This window comes from Anomaloglossus baeobatrachus, chromosome 7 (assembly GCF_048569485.1).
Source record: "Anomaloglossus baeobatrachus isolate aAnoBae1 chromosome 7, aAnoBae1.hap1, whole genome shotgun sequence".
NCBI lineage: Eukaryota > Metazoa > Chordata > Amphibia > Anura > Aromobatidae > Anomaloglossus > Anomaloglossus baeobatrachus.
In genome coordinates this window covers 104,069,752-104,088,665 of record NC_134359.1, presented here as the reverse complement: position 1 = coordinate 104,088,665, position 18,914 = coordinate 104,069,752, and the positions used below count along the sequence as shown (strand labels likewise).

The window sequence follows — 18,914 nt, the reverse complement described above, 5'->3', positions numbered from 1 at the left end:
TCCCTGCGCTTTGTAGCCCTTTCACACGTCTGTTGATCTGATCAGCTGACTTGTGCAGCTAACAGGTGAGGGTGGTGGGAAATCCGCCTGAGGTTGAGAGCACCAGCATTCACAGGAGATCAGCATTTCTTCTGTTCAGAGTGGTACTGAAGCATCCATCTGAAGAGCAGAAGCGATTGGACAGTGCAGGCTTCAAGTCCCCTAAGGGGACTAATAAACTCAATAAAAAATGTAAAATATTTTTTTGAAAAAAAACCCCAAAAACCTATAAGTTCAAATCACCTCCCTTTTGCCACATTAAAATTAAAAGAATTAAATAGAAACAATACAATACAAAAAAAAAGCACAATTTTTTTTTTTTTTTTTTACAAACCTCAGGATTTTTTTTCACCTTTTAGATAAATGTAAAGCTATACATGTTTGTGGTATCTACGAACTCATACTGACCTGAGTAATCATAGTGACAGGTCAGTTTTACCATATATTGAACATTGTAAATAATAAGCCAATAAACAGTTGTGGACTTGCACTCTTTTTGCAATTTCCCTGCTCTTGGAATTTTTTTTCCCGTTTTCCGGGACAGTATGGGGCAGAACGAATGGTGTCATTCAAAAGTACAACTCCTCCCGCAAAAAAAAAAAAAGCCATCAAATGGCATTATTGATGGAAAAATAAAAAATGTTATGGCTTTGGAAGAAAGGAAGGAAAAACAAAAATGAAAATTCACCTGTGGGTGAAGATGTTAATGTTTACTTTGATTTTTACTATAGTCCTCCTAAGGAACTTGAACCTATAGGATATATTGTTTATACAGTGTATAATTTTGGTATATAGTAAAATTACTGCTCTCCTTTGCCACAGGATGGCACAGGGTCCTCAACCTATTTGGCCATCCATTGTCTTTGTGCGAACTTTCCATAAGGGAAAGTGGCATGGGGCATTGAGACAATATTGGCAGGGGCATTTAAATGGTTAAACAGCAGCGATTGGAGTCAGCTTTTGCTGAATAACGCCGACTGCACCTTCAATTCCATACCAGTACGTCCTGTATGAAGAAGAGGTTAAGGGAGCTTTCCCGTCAAAGTGATGGAATATCAATTTGAAAGCCATCACGTTATGATCGTTAGGGATCTGACTGCTGACTGCTGTAACACTTTATTGTTGTATAGTCGTTGTCACGGAGTCCTTCTCCCATATCACACAATCAAGAGAGCGAGGGATGGATGAACAATCCAAAGATCCTTTATTCCAAGCAAAATCAAATGGCCCATAAAAAAATCCACCACACAGAGGGTAAAGTAGTCCAGGAACACAGATACAGTCCAGTAAGCGATAAATGTCTAGGTCTCTCTGGGAAGCCTCAGCTTCTCCAACAGAGGATGAATCTTCCTGCTTCTCTCTTGAAGTTTTCAGACCGACTGAATAATCTCCCAGGTGAGCAGAGAGTTTGGTGGATCCCAGGCCCCCTCCCCAAACTTAGGGACAAAAGCCCTAAGCAGGAGGTGATTAACCTAACTTAACAGGACAATGTACACAGAATGGACAGAGAATCACGCCTAAAATACCCTACACAAAATTATACACAACCCCCTATATTCCACCATCACAACTTTTTAATGTACAGCAGCGCGTATGGTCATCCGCTGTGCAAGCTACGTAACAGAAGAAAGTTGAAAATATCCCTTTCATTAATTGTATCAAATACCCACCAGTCTTCTGAGAAAGCAAGTGCACACTTGAAAATATGGATCATCACTCTACATGAGCAGTAGTAAAACAATTGTCTTTGTATAAAGGAGTAAAATATCTTCAGAGATCTACCATGAAACATATATCATCCTGAGAATAACTGTATCCAATAGCCCAGCCAGCTATTGTAAGAGATAAAAAGATTTTTCAGGTTTTAAGGATCAGCGTGCTCTGGTAAATGATGTAAAAGGAGCATCACTTGGAAATACCCATGTTTATTGATTATTAGAAAATGAACATGCAAATAACATTGTCCGGCCCTTGCATTCTCCTGTTCTCCTGATGTAGCTTGACAAATTGCAGCTCCCACAGTGACTGCCAAGTAATCAGACTGTGACAAATGCCTTACTACCAGCAATTTGTTTTCATTTTACAGAAAATTTCCTGCGCACAACCACCGTCTCAACAATACATGCTTATTATTTAGTTTAGCTTTTTTACGAGCAGTCTGGTTGGATCACAGCATGTCCGTGTATTCTTGAAATATATTCCTGGTCCATAATTTAACTGTAAAGCTCCAATAAATAACAATCAAGAATATAGGAATGCAAAAAAAGAACCTCCAAGCTGAGCAAATTATAGACAAACATAAACATATTTACCACCGCATTGTTAATGGTAGATGTAAATTAATTTCAAATGCTGCCCTCTCATTCCTCTCTTTTAACAAATATTAAGGGCATTTTCCCGGGCATATGATATTGATGACCCATCTTATAGATAGGTGAAAAAGATATTGGTGTTGGTTCAACACTCAACACCCCAACCTGGGTTTCCAACCTTCCTGAATTTCCATGACAGTCCGTAAAAAAAGGGCACTTTTTGCCCTGTCCGTAAAAAAAATATTTTTTTTTGTTGTCCAGAAATTTTTCTTAATTTTAAAGGGGTAAGATAATACAGGAAAGAAAAGAAATTATCAGTTAAAATACATTTTGCCAATAAAATATAAAAAAAATATTTTTTTTTAAGCTGAAAAACCTATACAGATTATTTTGACTGTAATTATCATTATACAGTGGGGAAAAAGTATTTAGTCAGCCACCAATTGTGCAAGTTCTCCCACTTAAAAAGATGAGAGAGGCCTGTAATTGACATCAAAGGCCGACCACAAGTATGAGAGACAAAATGAGAAAATCACCTTGTCTGATTTGTCAAGATTTTAAGTATTTAGTCATCTAAAAACATGCAAAATTTCTGGCTCTCACAGACCTGTAACTTCTTCTTTAAGAGGCTCCTCTGTTCTCCACTCTTTACCTATAGTAATGGCACCTGTTTGAACTTGTTATTAGTATAAAAGACACCTGTCCGCCCTGCACCAGGCTGGGAAGACTGAATCTGCAATAGGCAAGCAGCTTGGTATGATGAAATCAACTGTGGAAGCAATATTGAGAAAATGGAAGACATATAAGACCACTGATAATCTCCCTCGATCTGGGGCTCCATACAAGATCTCACCCCATGGGGTCAAAATGATCCCAAGAACGGTGAGCAAAAATCCCAGAACCACATGGGGGGACCTAGTGAATGACCTGCATAGAGCTGGGACCACGGTAACAAAGGCTATCATCAGTAACACACTACGCCGCAAGGGACTCAGATCCTGCAGTGCCAGACATGTTCCCCTGCTTAAGCCAGTACATGTACTGACCCATCTGAAGTTTGCTAGAGAGCATTTGAATTATCTAGAAGAGTATTGGGAGAATGTCATATGGTCTGATGAAACCAAAGTACAACTGTTTGGTAGAAACACAACTTGTGTTTGGAGGAGACAGAATGCTGAGTTGCATCTAAAGAACACCATACCTACTGTGTAGCATGAGAGTGGCAATGTCATGCTTTGGTGCTGTTTCTCTGTAAAGGGACCAGGACGACTGATCTGTGTACATGAAAGAATGAATTTGCCATGTATTGTGAGATTTCGACTGCAAACCTTTTTCCATCACCAAGGGCATTGAAGATGAAACGTGGCTGGGTCTTTCAGCATGATAATGATCCCAAGCACACCACAATGGCAACGAAGGAGTGGCTTCGTAAGAAGCATATGAAGGTCTTGGAGTGGCCTAGTCAGTCTTTAGATCTCAAGCCCATAAAAAAACCATTGGAGGGAGTTGAAAGTCCATGTTCCCAGCGACAGGCCCAAAACATCACTGCTTTAGAGGAGATCTGCATGGAGGAATGGGCCAACATACCACTAACTGTGTGTGCCAACCTTATGGAGACTTACAGAAAACGTTTGGCCTCTGTCATTGTCAACAAAGGATGTAAAAAAAAATATTGAAATGAACTTTTGTTATTGACCAAATACTTATTTTCCACCATAATTTGCAAATAAAATCTTGCCAAATCAGACAAAGTGGTTTTCTGGATTTGTTTTCTCATTTTGTCTCATAGTTGTGGTCTACCTTTGATGTCAATTACAGGCCGACCTCATCTTTTTAAGTGGGAGAACTTGCACAATTGGTGGGTGTCTAAATACTTTTTTTCCCCACTGTAAGAGATGAGCGAGTACAGTCATATTTGTAATCACTATACTCGTAACGAGTACTTTGTAATACTCGCATATTTGTTCCGAATAGCAAGTACAATAAAAGTCAATGGGAAATGCGAGTAATTTTCTGCTGGACCCAACAAAGAGGTCTGGGGACCTGAGTAAAAGGCTGAAATGGATGGGAAAGTGATAAAACTGAATAAAAAGTCAAGTTGGCCACTACTAATCAGCTTTTATTATCTCCATAGGCTGGATGTAAATGTAAAGAGAGCTGCCCTGCATCGCTCCAATAAAGTGAACCTGTCAGGTGCAATATGCAGGCAGAACCACGAGCAGTTCTGGCTGCATATTGCTAATCCCTGCCTAACGGTCCCTGTATACACTAGCATAGATAAAGAGATCTTTGGAAAAAGTATTTCTAAAGATCTTTTATGATATGCTAATGAGCAAGAGGACTAGTCACAAGGGTGTTACTTCTTGCGCTCATTCCACCCTGTTAGTATGTTAGCGCGCCCACAGGGACATGCTAACATGCTATTCAATGCCCACTGCCCAGCATCATCAGCGTTGACGCGTGTACCTGTGTCCGTTGTCACTACTTCAGAACGCTACATGTATCACTAGGTAGTATCAATCAAAACTTCAGCGCATTATTATAAGTTTTACAAATTTCTGTCATCAAAGCTGTGTGAAGGTTTATTTTTGGTACGATAATCTGAAGTTTACATTGGTACCATCTTGTGGTACAGATGACTTTTTGATCACTTTTTCTTATACGTTTTGGGAGACAGAATGAACACCAAGAACATAAACTGCAATTGTGGATTTTCTTTGCCACTGTAGTAGCACTTAATGAAGGAAAAAAGTTGAAACGACAAAAAAAAGTGACAATGCCTCAAAGGAAACATTTGTGCATAGTGTTTTCAGTTCATGATAAAGAATAAATCTTACTGGATTTAGCTATACCAATCAGAAAAAAACAATTTGATTCATACATTCAGAGAAGTGAAATGCTGTACGTAATAGAATCAAATTGTGTAAGTTATAAAATTACATTATTTAAATATTAAACACATCCTGTCATTAAAATCATGATAAAATGCTGTTATTCTCTATACTGTAGCTTCAATGTATCTGTTACACACCAAAGAGGGAAAAGCCTATACTCACCGAGCAGGACATTCAGACAACAAAGAACAATATAGATGAACTCCTGTATGAAATGGAAACTTTGGTAAGTTTTTCTGGGGAATGTTTGTTATTATTATTATTTATTTTTATAGCGCCATTTATTCCATGGCCCTTTACAAGTGAAAGAGGGTATACGTACAACAATCATTAGTAGTACAAAACAGACTGGTATAGGAAGAGAGAGGACCCTGCCCGTGATGGCTCACAGTCTACAGGGAATGGGTGATGGTACAATAGGTGAGGACAGGGCTGGTTATGCAGTGGTCTTCTGGACTGAGGGTTATTGTATGTTGTAGGCTTGTTGGAAGAGATGGGTCTTGAAGTTCCTCTTGAAGCTTTTCACGGTAGGGGAGAGTCTGATATGCTGAGGCAGAGCGTTCCAGAGTATGGGGGTAGGCACGGGAGAAATCTTGTACGCGATGTGGGAAGAGGAGATAAGAGAGGAGTAGAGAATGAGATCATTTGAGGATCTGAGGTTGCGAGCAGGTAGGTACCGGGAGACTAAGTCACAGATGTAAGGAGGAGACAGGTTGTGGATGGCTTTGTATGTCATGGTTAATGTTTTGAACTGGAGTCGTTGGGCGATGGGAAGCCAGTGAAGGGATTGGCAGAGTGGCGAGGCTGGGGAATAGCGAGGGGAGAGGTGGATTAAGTGGGCCGCAGAGTGTAGGATGGATTGGAGAGGCACAAGAGTGTTGGAAGGGAGGCCAGAGAGCAGGAGGTTGCAGTAGTCGAGGCGGGAGATGTTATGCCTCATTCAATTACCAGTTTGTCACAAATGTGTTCTTTCCGTGTTTTTCCAAGGATTGAGCATTTCCCATTATAGTCTCTTGAACTGTTTATATTTTATTTTTGTGGATTGTGAGTCTGCATCATCCATACAAGTCTATAGGTGCATGAAAATCAAAGGCAGCAGAGAGATGCCATTCGTGCTTTAATATAGTGTGTTAAGGTTACAGAGTATTTTAGTTTTGGATAAAGGGAACAGGCTCTGATGAATAATCTAGAAATATAGGTAAATGTAGAGGAGTTGGTTTAGGGAGGCTGAACATAGGAGATTTAGATTAGGGAATGTGATAAGCCTGTCTAAAAAGATATTGATATTAGGAATTAACATTATTGTTTGAAATACTGCATTTTATTGAACTGATGAAGCGGAAGAAAAAAATAATAGGTTAGAGAAGATGTTAGCTTTGGTTAAATACAAAGTATGGTAGGGTGGTAGGTAGGTATAAAGGAGAAAATATAGTTCAGTGAGAGTAGGCGTGTACAGCTTAGTTGGATTTCAATCATATTCTTTAGTGGACAGGGCAACAAGGGCAGTAATTGCCACAGGGTGGAGGCACCAGTGTACTGGCTAAATAGACTAGCCTGGTTTCTGCAGTCAGAATGCGATGGATAGGAAAAAGTTTGGAGAGGGTATAAGTAAAAGTAGTACATTAAAGTATTGAAAATTGACAGTGAGAATAAAGCACAACATACGTTTTTCATTTTCCACAGTGAGAAAAGGAGGAGTTTTTGTGATTTTTAAGTTGCAGATGGCAAGTAATTAAATATAGGGAGTGAAGGAAAGATCTGACTCTAATAAAATTCAAAGACATTCAGTGCACCTCCCAGGAGTTATTGTAGTACCATATAGTGATATAGAAATGTGACACCCTGGCCTATCGGGTCGTCACAAGGGTGCCGTGTAATCTGCCCTTCTGCATGGTACCCGCTCCTCCTTGGTTATGGATCCTGTCAATTTGGTGTTTCTACCAACAGGTGTACTAAAATCCTGAGGAACACTCTGCACCACACCCACCAAACACCCATTGGGCAGCCTGAGGGGAATAGGGCCAATCAAATGGAGGGATGGAAGAGGGAGGGCAGAGATGTGAGTTGAGGAGTGACTCTCCAAGAGAGAGGACACAAGTCAGTTGCAGTTGTAGAGTAGCAGTTGAGCAGTGAGCAGCGATAACAGGACAGGTCACACTGCAGAGCTGGGCTCCTGTACCTGTCCCAGGTGCCAGACTTTGACCCTGAGAGCAAGGTCACCCTGCTAGCCACGCAGGTGAGCGGGACCCGAAACGCTTCAAGTGTAAGGGATCCACACATAGGACACACAGCGCCAAGGGACAAGGCTTCAGGTCAACTTGCAACACCAGAAGGGCACGGACCCGGCGTGCTCGCCCAAGAAAAAAAAGGATACTCAAGAGTTTGGTTTACCTGGTGTCAGCATCGGTGATTCTGGACTGTGTGAGTGCACGTTGTCCCCTTGCACCCGACGGGTTCCCCACTTCATCCATCGCCGGGCCCTGGGACACCACTCCCCCTGCCCAAGGAGGGGTTAACAACTCGAGCTGCCACACACCAGCGTCCCCGGGCTCCCCCCCCAAACCGGCAGTGGTGGTCTCTAACGTTACCACACACCGTGGGTGGCATCACGAACATTATCTCAAAACCACAAATTCCCCCCTTTTATTTCCGAGGTAGCCGGGTGATGCCGTCTCAGATCCGGAGATCCCTTGAACCACTGTGGATCCGGGTCTGAGCAGCCCGTTGGCTGTCGCGGGGGCGACACAGAAACATCAGGTTTAGATAGGTTGGGGAAAGATTACTTTTGAGTTGGCTGACAATTACTTGTGTGCTGTAGTATTGTAGGGCTCATATAACATAAAGAAATATATATAATTTGGAATCATCAGTATAAAGATGGTACTGAAAGCCAAATATGCTGAATTATTGTCCTGCCTGGAAAGCTGTGTATAGAGAAGAGGAGGGGACCTAGAAGTTATCCTTGAGAACTCTCAACAGCAACAGCAAGGGGAAAAGGTTAAGAAGTAGATTTAATGTAAATATATCAAATGAGTTGTCAGAGGGGCCAGAGAAGAATCAAAAGAAAGCGGTATACACTGACGAGCAAGAGGGTAACAATGGTTTGAACTTTTGACTTCCACACTCCATATCTTAACATCCACTACAGTTTTGAATAAATCACCAAAAACAACATCAGTTCATGGTAAATCAATTGTAATGTCAGGTCAGCTCCACATACATTTGTATTGCATGAACCTACAGTGACAGGCAAAAGGGTAACAATGTTTTGAACTTTTGACTTTCAGGCTCTATATCTCACCATCAACTACATCTTTGAGCATGAAATTTTGAGCTTCATTTTATAGACAATGATCTTGGCTATCTCATACATAAATTTAACTTGCAACTATTTAGCACATAATTAGTTATGCAGATTCTTTCTATGTCACTACATTGTTACTGTTTTGCTACTGGTGGTGTAAAAAAATATTGCTTTTTGTATATTACAAATTACAACCTCACATTCCCTAATAGCTCCATGTGTTGCTAGATTGATTTCCAAACTAAGCTAAGGTTCGAATAGAGACGCAGCCATGAAGAAGATTTCCCAAGAAAAGAGAATGTACTCACAGCAAAAAAGGGCAACCAGTCCAGTTAGCGTGAGGATCCGTGATGAGGATTGTGGGCTTACGTATATTGGCCAATTTACAAACCAATACCTCACATATATTTTATATGTATTTTTTGCACTTTGATTATGCAGGGTGCAGCCGGGCCTCTTAATACGGCCGTGCATAGTGGAATTTCTGTCCCTTACGAGCTGCAGTGAGTAGTGTCCGGGTAACCCGCCTAATCTAATAGTAAGGGCGTGGTAATAGGTTGCTGGCTGGACACCATGCGCATACGAGTGTGAACAGTGCCCTATGCGCGCCACTAGTGTGCAATTTACCTTGCACCTGTGAAGTGTCCATCTTGTTGAGAGGCTTGTCTGCATCCTGTTTGTGCATTAGATGTTTTGGCCTGGGCTAACTGGACTGGTTGCCCTTTTTTGCTGTGAGTACATTTTATAATACATTTTTGGGGGAGTTTTTATCTCCTTTTCTTGTTGCTATTTCCAAGAAAAGAGAAACAGCATTATTCAGCTCATCGATAGTGGTTTCTCAGCCAAGAAAAGTGCCAAACTGCATCATCTGAGTGCCATGACAGTTGGAAGAATAGGAAATGAAGCCTGTCCATCCATTTAAAGCCAAGAGGTTGACATCCAGGCAAAATATCGGAGTCAACAAGTTAGCTCACAAGCTCTATCAGTTTTGACGCAACAAACATGGCAGTGGAGGTGGCTCATATGCTTCATATTAGTGAGTTCACAGACATCCATGCAAGCACCGTTCAACACACATTACACAAGTCTGGAATGGTGGTCCGAAAAAAGGTGATGAAGACTCATAGTCAATATCGTCATAAGAAGTGTCGGCCTAAGTTTCCAAAAAAGTGGACATTAGAAGATTGGAAAGTGGTGATTTGGAGTGATGAGGTGAAAGCACATTACTAGGCTTTGATGGAGGCAAATGGGTCTGGAAGAGACAAGGAAAAAGGCGGCTAATGGATCAAGAATTTGAAGGAACTGTCAAATTTGGAGCAAGGAGCCTCATGATATGGAGTAGTTTCATAGCCAAAGGCGTTGGATACTTGACCAGGATACATGATGATCTCAAAGCTGAGCTATATGTGAGTATCCTACAAGATGACTTACTTTACACACTCGAGTACTATGGGTGTGAAAAGGATGACATGGTGTTCCAGCAGGACAATGACCCAAAGTATGCATTGAAAATGGCAAGCAAATGGTTCAATGACAATGAAGTAGAGGGCTGGATTAGTCCCCAGTGTCCCCAGACATCAACCAAATTGAACACTTGGGGGTAGAGTTGGAGAAAAAGCTGTATACATACCTAAGTGAGTTGACCAGAATGCAACAAGATTGGGAACATATAAAGACCATATAAGACCAGGGAACAGATTTCGGCAGACATGCTTGAATCTGATCTAGAAGTTGTCCAGAAGGATTCAGGCAGTGTTCAAAGCCAAAGGTGGATTTTCAAAATACTAAAAAAATAATAAAAATAAACAATTTTGATTTTTAGCAGCAAAACAGTAACAATGCAGTGACATAACAAAAGTCTGCATAACTAATCATATGCTAAATAGTCGCAAGTAAAATTTATGTAAGAGGTGTCCAAGATGATTATCTATAAAATTATGGTAGTGTCACATTCTAAGCTGTAATGAATGGTGAGATATGGAGCCTGAAAATCAAAAGTTCAAAACATTGTTACCCTTTTGTTTGTCACTTAACACCGTTAGAGTTGAACATGCTGACTAGAAGGTGGTATACAATCTAAAACGCATTAGAGACATCCAAAGAAATTTGTGTTGAGTAATTACAAATGTTGTGACATTACTTTTAAAAGGAAAAAAAGCTTGGCGCTATTGTAAACTTATTTCAAAAGCATTGAAATTATTAAAAAATTAAAAACTATGTATCTTGGGATTTGTTAACCCTACTCTTGAACCTTTTGACAGAGGTTTACACCAGTAGGATTTCCCAATGTACAGTGCTGCTCACTATTATTGGCACCTCTTCATTTTTTTTTCATAGATTGTTCAATATCTTCAGAATAAATAGAAATGAACCAAAGTTATATACTCAGGAGTTTTTAATTAGTGGTCCAAAGTAATATAACAATAAAGCATTGTTTGTCAACTTACATGTGTCAATTTCAAAGAAGAAACCAAATAAACAGCATGTGCAGCAATAAAGCCCCCCTAATTAATATTTGGTTGCACACCCTTTGGCATTGATGACAGCCACCAAATGATTCTGGTAGCCATCTATAAGCTTTTTGCACTTCTCAGCTGGTATTTTCTCACTCTCCCTTTTCTGTTTGTTCCAGCTCTTGAATGTTTGCATCGTTCTTATTCCCAATGGCAGATTTCAGCTCACCCCAAAGATTTTCAATGGGATTGAGGTCATTGCTCATTGCTGTCCATTTTAAAATAGTTCATATTTTCTTTTTCACCCATTTGTGTACTTTTGGATGTGAGCTTTGGGTCATTGTGTTGCTTGAAGACCCATGATCTTTGACTCAATCCAAGTTTTCTTACACTGGATAGGATATTTCACTCTAAAATCTCTTGATACTTCTCTGATTTCATAATTCCTGTGATACAGGCAAGTCCTCCAGTATCAGACACAGCAAAACAACTCCATAGCATTATGTATTTTCCTCCATGCTTAACTATTGGTAGGGTGTTCTTTTGCTTATAAGCTTCATTACGCCATCTGTAAACAAACTGTTGCTTTGCATTGCCAAATAGGTCTATTTTTGTTTCTTCTGTCAACAGAACATTTTCCCAGAAGGATTGTGGTTTGTCAAGGTACTCTTTGGCAAACATCAGTTTTTCCTTTTTATGTCTTTTCTTCAGAAATTGATTCTTTCTTGGCCTTTTTGCATAAAGCTCTGCTTGGTTTAGTGTGCGGTGTATGGTTCTTGTTGAAACCATGACCTCAGACTGTTCCAGGTTGGCATTCAGGTCTTTGGATTTTTGACATGGTGTTTTTTTACACCATGCGCACCAACCTTCGAAGACATCTCTTGTCAATTTTCCTCACTCCCCACATCCAGGAGGGTTCTTGACAGTTCCATGCTTGGCAAACTTCTTACTAACATTGCACACTGTTGAAACTGGGATACCAAGGTCTTTGGAGATGGCCTTATACCTTTTGGAAGTCTTGTGTTTGCTAATGATTGCAGTCTTTATGTCTTCCGACAGCTCCTTTGTCTTCACCATTGTGACAAAGGAACAGGGCCGACCATGTGGCTTTTTAAAGGAAACCAATCGCCAGGATTTTCGTATATAACCTAATGCCAGTGCTATACTGGCTCTACAAGGCTGATTCTCTACATACCTGTAGTAGTCAGCTTGGATATTTAGGTTTTGAAATCCAAGAAAGTAAAGTTTATAAAATCACAAGCTTCTTGAGTAACAGCAGCTGAGGATCAGATAATATCTGGGGGGGTATTCATAGTTAGTCCATGTGACTAGAAGGGGCAGAGTCTCAACCAACAGAAAAATGTTGCTTCCTGGAACAGCTTTGTTGGCTGAGGCCCCCCGTAGAGGAGGGACCTGTTGAAGTGTGCACACAAAACAGCCGTCGTCTGTTCTCTGCTCCACCTACTCCCGTTTGTTCGGGGGGTGGGGGGGGGTTTAAGATGAATGGTGCAATAAAAAAAAACCAACAATTGTTTATTTATAAGGATGGTGAGTGTTAAGGCCCCGTCACACACAGAGATAAACGTTTGGCAGATCTGTGGTTGCAGAGAAATCAAGGACAAATTGTTCCATTTGTACACAGCCACAAACCTGGCACTGATTGTCCACAACTTCACTGCAATCACAGATCTGCCGCAGATTTATCTCTGTGTGTGACAGGGCCTTTACTCCTTTTTCCTGTTTCTGTGGATTTTGAATTTATCTGGTTCTGGAGTTTAGCACCTAGGAGTCCTGAAGAGTCCGTGGTGATGTTTGTTTCACCATTACCAACTGCATGTGAGTAGAGCCGGATTGCCTTCTGGATGTTTGGCCAATACCAGAGTCACAGCAAGCTTTAAGTTTTTCTATTTTCACCTCCCATTGTTTTTTATTTTAAGTTATTGTTTATCATTTGCTCTTTTGGATTTAACAAGAGTGGTCTATATAAAAAAGCTGTTTCTCTTGATTGATTGATTTCAGGAGATATTCCACATTATGTACTTAAACTGCATAGGTGACAATATGATGAACAGGACTGTACACCCCAGTAAAGAAAAATATAATGCTCAGTATACGTTTTTTGGCCTTTTTTTGTATGCTTCAGTGTAGAATATTTTGGTTGACTACTCTCTAAACAGTTGAAAACAACCTTACCTTTACGGTATGTAAGGAGATGGACTTGTTGCGTTCATCCCTGAAAACACCAATCATGTTATTGTCGTGTAAAGCTATGTGAATTATGCCATACCTTATTGTGGAACTAATGTGTCATGTGACTTGTGATATGTAGTAGTATTGTATGTGCTATGTTGACAGTAGAGTCAGAGATATAAAAATAGCAACAAAAAGAGGATAATGTCCTCCAAAAATCAAGTATTACTCACAGCAAGTTGGGCTGCAGTGTGTACATCGCCCAGGCCAAAAACTAATGCTCTACCAGGATACAGCTAAACCCCCACTAATGTGGAAGCATCACAGGTGCAGGAGAAGCAGATCACACACACACCTCCATGGAACACAGTGGGGTACGGCTTGGCAGCCCGCCTGATCTAATAGAAGGGCGTCACCTAATAGGCTGCGGGTTTGTGACTGTGTCATCTGCATGTGAACAGCGCTCTATGCAAGTCACCAGTGTGCAGTTTTATCATCTAGCATTCGCCTCCCCTCCATTCCATGGAGGTGTGTGTGTGATCTGCTTCATCTGCACCTGTGATGCTTCCACATTAGTGGGGGTTTAGCTGTATCCTGGTAGAGCATTAGTTTTTGGCCTGGGCGATGTACACACTGCAGCCCAACTTGCTGTGAGTAATACTTGATTTTTGGAGGACATTATCCTCTTTTTGTTGCTATTTTTATATTTAGTGTAGGGACCTACAGACATGAGGTCCCGTGACGAGGGTGTAGGCTTACGTTTTTATGGCCATAAATACCAACAAAAACCTCATATTTCAGTACAGTCAGATTAGTGTGTTAACCGAGAGAACGAGTGACTGAGACAGGTCCTAAGGATCGCCAATCTCAAATTTGGCAAGAGCCGTGGATTGTTCGGGTTGGGATCAGATTCACAAACATTTTTCTCAAAAATCGGCAAAGCTTGTTTGGTAACTGTTTGTGTTTACATGATTGTAGAAACCATCCATTTCCAGCCATGTCAAGTATTGGCATGGCTATGATTGGCCAGGGAAAGCAAAATGGTTAAATCAGGAAATAGCAGTTTTCACGTGGCTGTGACACTACTTCCAGGTCCACTCATTAACCCTCATCATCTTCACTATTTCCCCCACCCAGCGGCAGTCCTCGCATCTATGATTTGTTGGTGTCAGACCTCGCCCCCACCCTATATGACAGTGTCTGTGATTGGTTGGAATCACACACACTGTCTGAGTCCCCTAATAGAGTGTAAAAATAAATTTATAAAATTGGCGTAGGGTCCCACTTATATATAGATGATTTAAAAAAACAGCTGCAGTTCAATCAGTCTCTGCCTGAGGCCGCAGTGAGCGGTCATGTACTGTGTCCACATGCTGCGACTGCAGGATGTATAAGAACAAGAGAACAAGGAGTATATGTGCAAAAAGGACAATTTTTATTTTTTATGAAAAAACCACAATAGACAATTAAAAACATGAATAAGAATCACCAAAATGAATCATCTGAGGGAGATGTGATGATGTGATGAAGATGTGCCTCTCCATCTTGAAAATGCTGTCTCACGTTGTGTGGATTGCGTTGGACCTGGGTGTTTTGGGGTTAATAAAAGGGTGAAAGTGTGGGTTTTTGTATTTTATTTTAAATAAAGGATTTTTTGAGTGTTTGTGTTTACTTCTTTTCACTTACAGATCAATAATACGGAGGTCTCATAGATGCCTCCCATTACTAATCTAATCTAGGTCTTATTGGCAGCTGTGAGCTGTCATTAAACTCTTATATTACCACTATTGCCACCATTGCCACAGGGCAATCGGGATGATCTGGGTAAAGAGCAACAATTCTGGCGGCTGTGGACTGCTATTTTTAGGCTGGGGGACCCAATAACCATGAGTCTCCTCAGCCTGAGAATACCAGCCCCCAGCTGTCGGCTTTATCTTGGCTCAATTTGAAAATTGGGCGGGAGGGAACACACGCCATTTTTTAAATTATTTATTTAAATAATTTAAAAAATGCCACATGGGGTTCCTTGTGTTTTGACACACAGCCAAGATCAGTACACTGCTTCAGGCTGCAGCCTTTAGCCGTCTGCTTTATTTGCGCTGGGTATCAATATACAGGGGACCGTACGCAAATTATTTATTTTTACACTCCATTAGGGGACCCAGACAGCATGTGTGATTCCAACCAATCTCAAATACTGTCATACAGCTTGGGGGCACAGTCTCACTGTATCCAATCAGAAGCAGTAAAGATGTATGAGGGTTAATGGGACTCGGTAAGTATAACGGTCTTGCTTTTTACTTTCTTTCTTTTTCCCCCAGCCCTTACTAACACCAGCCTCCCTAGCCCTTACTAACATATAAGTTTTGCTTCCCATTGAATTCAGTGGTGTTTGAATATGTTTGTCAAGTTCTTTGGTGAACACTGGGAAACTCAGCAAACACGAACCAAACCGAACTTTGACAGGTTCGCTCATCTGTAGTAACTGGCCCTTACAGAATAGAAAGTGAGATGAAGGAGGTGCCCTGAGCGGACGTTATTATAGGTTGCCTGTAATGAAGAAGATAAAGTCTGGTCATATTGGCAATACAGCTCCTTTACAAGGAGAACAGGACACAGAATCGCAGCAGGGAAAGTACGACTCTCATGGACTGTAATGTGGTGCTGAGCTGGGTGATGTGTACAGTTGTTATGAAGTTACTGTTAAGTAAAACACTGTTTTTAAAGAACTGGTGGTCTCTTTTAGTTTACTGGTTAACAACTGGTTATGGCCAGCCCAAGCCATTGGCAACATGCTGCCGACATGGGCGTATTCCCCTCACAACACAAGGTCACACATCTAGCCAGGATCTCAACTTTCATGCAGTCTGCTGAGGAATACGAGAACTACACCTCTCCCACAAATACCTGTGCCACGCTACGGTAAAACCCATTGTTATCATATATATGTTGAATGACATTGCATGTCTTTACATTTCCAGGGTGAGAGAACTCAGTGGGATCTCAACTGGAAACTAGATTACTATTTGCCTGGTTACAGAGAACGTTCTGCAACTAATCGTATACCAGGTGGGTTATTTTCATGACAATGTTTTGTCCTTGAATCTTGACCGATGATAGATGTTGTAGCAAAAGAAGGGTCAAACACATCGAATTTGAGCATGCCAGATCCTTTAATATAATGGAAGAAAATGTCTCAGGAAATAAATAGATTATCTTAATTATTCAATATAAATCATCAATATATTTTGCAGCATGTATGAAATGAAATTCAGTCCTCTGCTTCCTTAACCCCTTTACGACCAAGGACATTATGGTACATCCTAGATCATGTTGGGGTAATCACCGCCGGCTACTGCGGTGAGCTGGAGGTGATCCATGCACATGTCTGCTGATTTGAACAGCAGACATGTGCGGCTAACAGGTGCGGGTTAACAGGTGTGGGTGGATCTAAGATTCACCCGCACCTGTTAACCCCTTAGATTCCGCTGTCAAAATGTGACAGTGCAATTTAAATGGCCAGGCCCTTTCCCCGCCGCCATTGGAGGCCCCATGACACGATGACAGGGAGCCAATAGTTATGTTAGCGACGGGTCATGTGATGACTCCTGTCGTTATCATAACGTATTTCCTGTTAGAGCCAACAGAGCGCCGGCTCTAACAGGAATACTGCATTTCTGCTGATCAGAGCTGTGCAACTCTCATCAACAGAAATTAATCCGCGATCATACTGCTGATCCTTATAGTGCGCAAGGAGGACTAGTAAAATAAAAAATGTAAAATAAAAAGTTTAAAAAAAATAAAAAAACCTAAAAGTTCAAAACATCCCCTTTTGCCCCATTGAAAATTAAACAATAAAAACAATTAAAAATATACTGTACACACATTTGGTATCACTGTGTTCAGAAATGCCTGATCTATCAAAATATAAAATCAATTTACCTGATCGGTAAATGGTGTAGCGGCAAAAAAAATTCAAATGCCAAAATTACGTTTTTTTTGGTCGTTGCAAATTTTTGCACAAAATGTGATAACAGGTGATCAAAATGGCATTTCTGCGCAAAAATGGTACCATTAAAAATGTCAGCCCGAGACTTAAAAAAATAAGTCATGCCTGAGCCCCAGATCCCAAAACATAAATACTCTATGGGTCACAGAAAATGGTGCAAAAAGTGTGCCACTTTTTTTGAAAAAATTCTGAATTTGTTTTCACCCATTTGATAAAAGTAAACCTATACATGTTTGGTATCTACAAACTTGTACCGACCTGAGGCATCACACCCACACATCAGTTTTACCATATAGTAAACACAGTGAATAAAATACCCCCAAAACAATTGTGCAATCGCACTATTATTTGCAATTTTTCCGCACTTGGAATTATTTTGCTATTTTCCAGTACACTATATGTCAAATATGAAAAATGAGCAAAACAGAAACCCCACCACAGAAGGTTTAAATATAATAATTCTAGTTAATTAAAAAAGTGTGTAGGGGGTGTGATAAGAACATCACCACAGCGATCATCGGAACCAACAAGGATAAATTATACACAGAAAACCGATACAGGTCATAGATATAATAAATATTTAATACATTAAGTAATTTAACTAAAACCAGAATTTTGAAAAAGAAATAATCTCACAAAAATGAAAAAAAATATATATTTTATTTAAAAGTACAACTCATCTTGCAAAAAACATGCCCTTATTTGGCAAGATTAATGGAAAAATAAAAAAAAGTTACGGCTCTCAGAAGAGGGGAGCAAAAAATGAAAAACAGAAAATCGACCTGTCCTTAATGATACACATCAGACAAATTCCGGCCAAACTGCCAATATTCAAAGGATTGTTCTTTCAGTCTAATGTGTGCAGTTGCTACTATCACCCCAAAGATGATGTCAAGAAAAGAACGCTCTGGCATGGTACCGATAGCCAATCCTTTTTTTGTCCAGGAGAAATCCACTGTCAGAGCACTTACTATCTAATCTTGGAAGAGAGTAATCGGCCAAATGTTCATTCTGCTGACAGCTAGCTATTGTGTATGGGGGACTTTCGATATAGGAATATTCATTGATAGGTTTTAGCTGCTTGCAGGCACCACTAGGTGTAGCTCACTGCTTGTGGATTCTTGTATCTCTCTCTGATTTCAAGATGTAAGATGCCAGTAGCCCTCCCCAGTAGTGGCTGCAGGCTTAATGGGTGATTGCCAAAGTTCGGCTTTTATGAATTCCATGCATTTTTATAAAAGTAAAGCTGATTCTCATACACTGTTCTCCACTGAGATGGAGCCTCTCTCATCAATGAAGCTAATGCAGTCACGTTGGACACTTTCTGGCCTCCGTCCTGCAGTATTCATCTTTTTCAGACATGCACTACACACTGGTCTGCCATGTTTTTGTGCATATCTGAACAAGATGAATTTTGCCAGATAGTGTCCAAAGTGACTTCATCAGATTTATTGATGTGAGGGGCTCTTTTGGTGTTCCCATTTGAATCCTGCTTTTTGAGGATCCCGACTAGGGTTACCAACTTCACTTTTTATTTTTTCTGGACAGCTTATCAATAAAATCACAGACACACAATAGTTTTACGAATACGTTGAAAAAACATAAATCATTATGATTATAAGTAATACATGTCTACAGCTAATAAGTCTGATAGTAAGACATCGGCTGCATTCACTGTAAAGTGTAAAATGATGATAATTACAGTCAAAATTT

General features: G+C 40.5%; 1 protein-coding gene across 1 annotated transcript in view; it reads left to right on the top strand.

Annotated features, from left to right (window-relative positions):
- LOC142245947 (uncharacterized) overlaps positions 1–18,914 on the top strand; it is a 414,818-nt gene that overhangs the window by 364,183 nt on the left and 31,721 nt on the right. The window contains exons 10-11 of the mRNA XM_075318950.1: positions 5,361–5,471; positions 16,174–16,261. Of these exons, the coding sequence (XP_075175065.1) occupies positions 5,361–5,471; positions 16,174–16,261 (199 nt within the window). The remainder of the gene's footprint in view (positions 1–5,360; positions 5,472–16,173; positions 16,262–18,914) is intronic.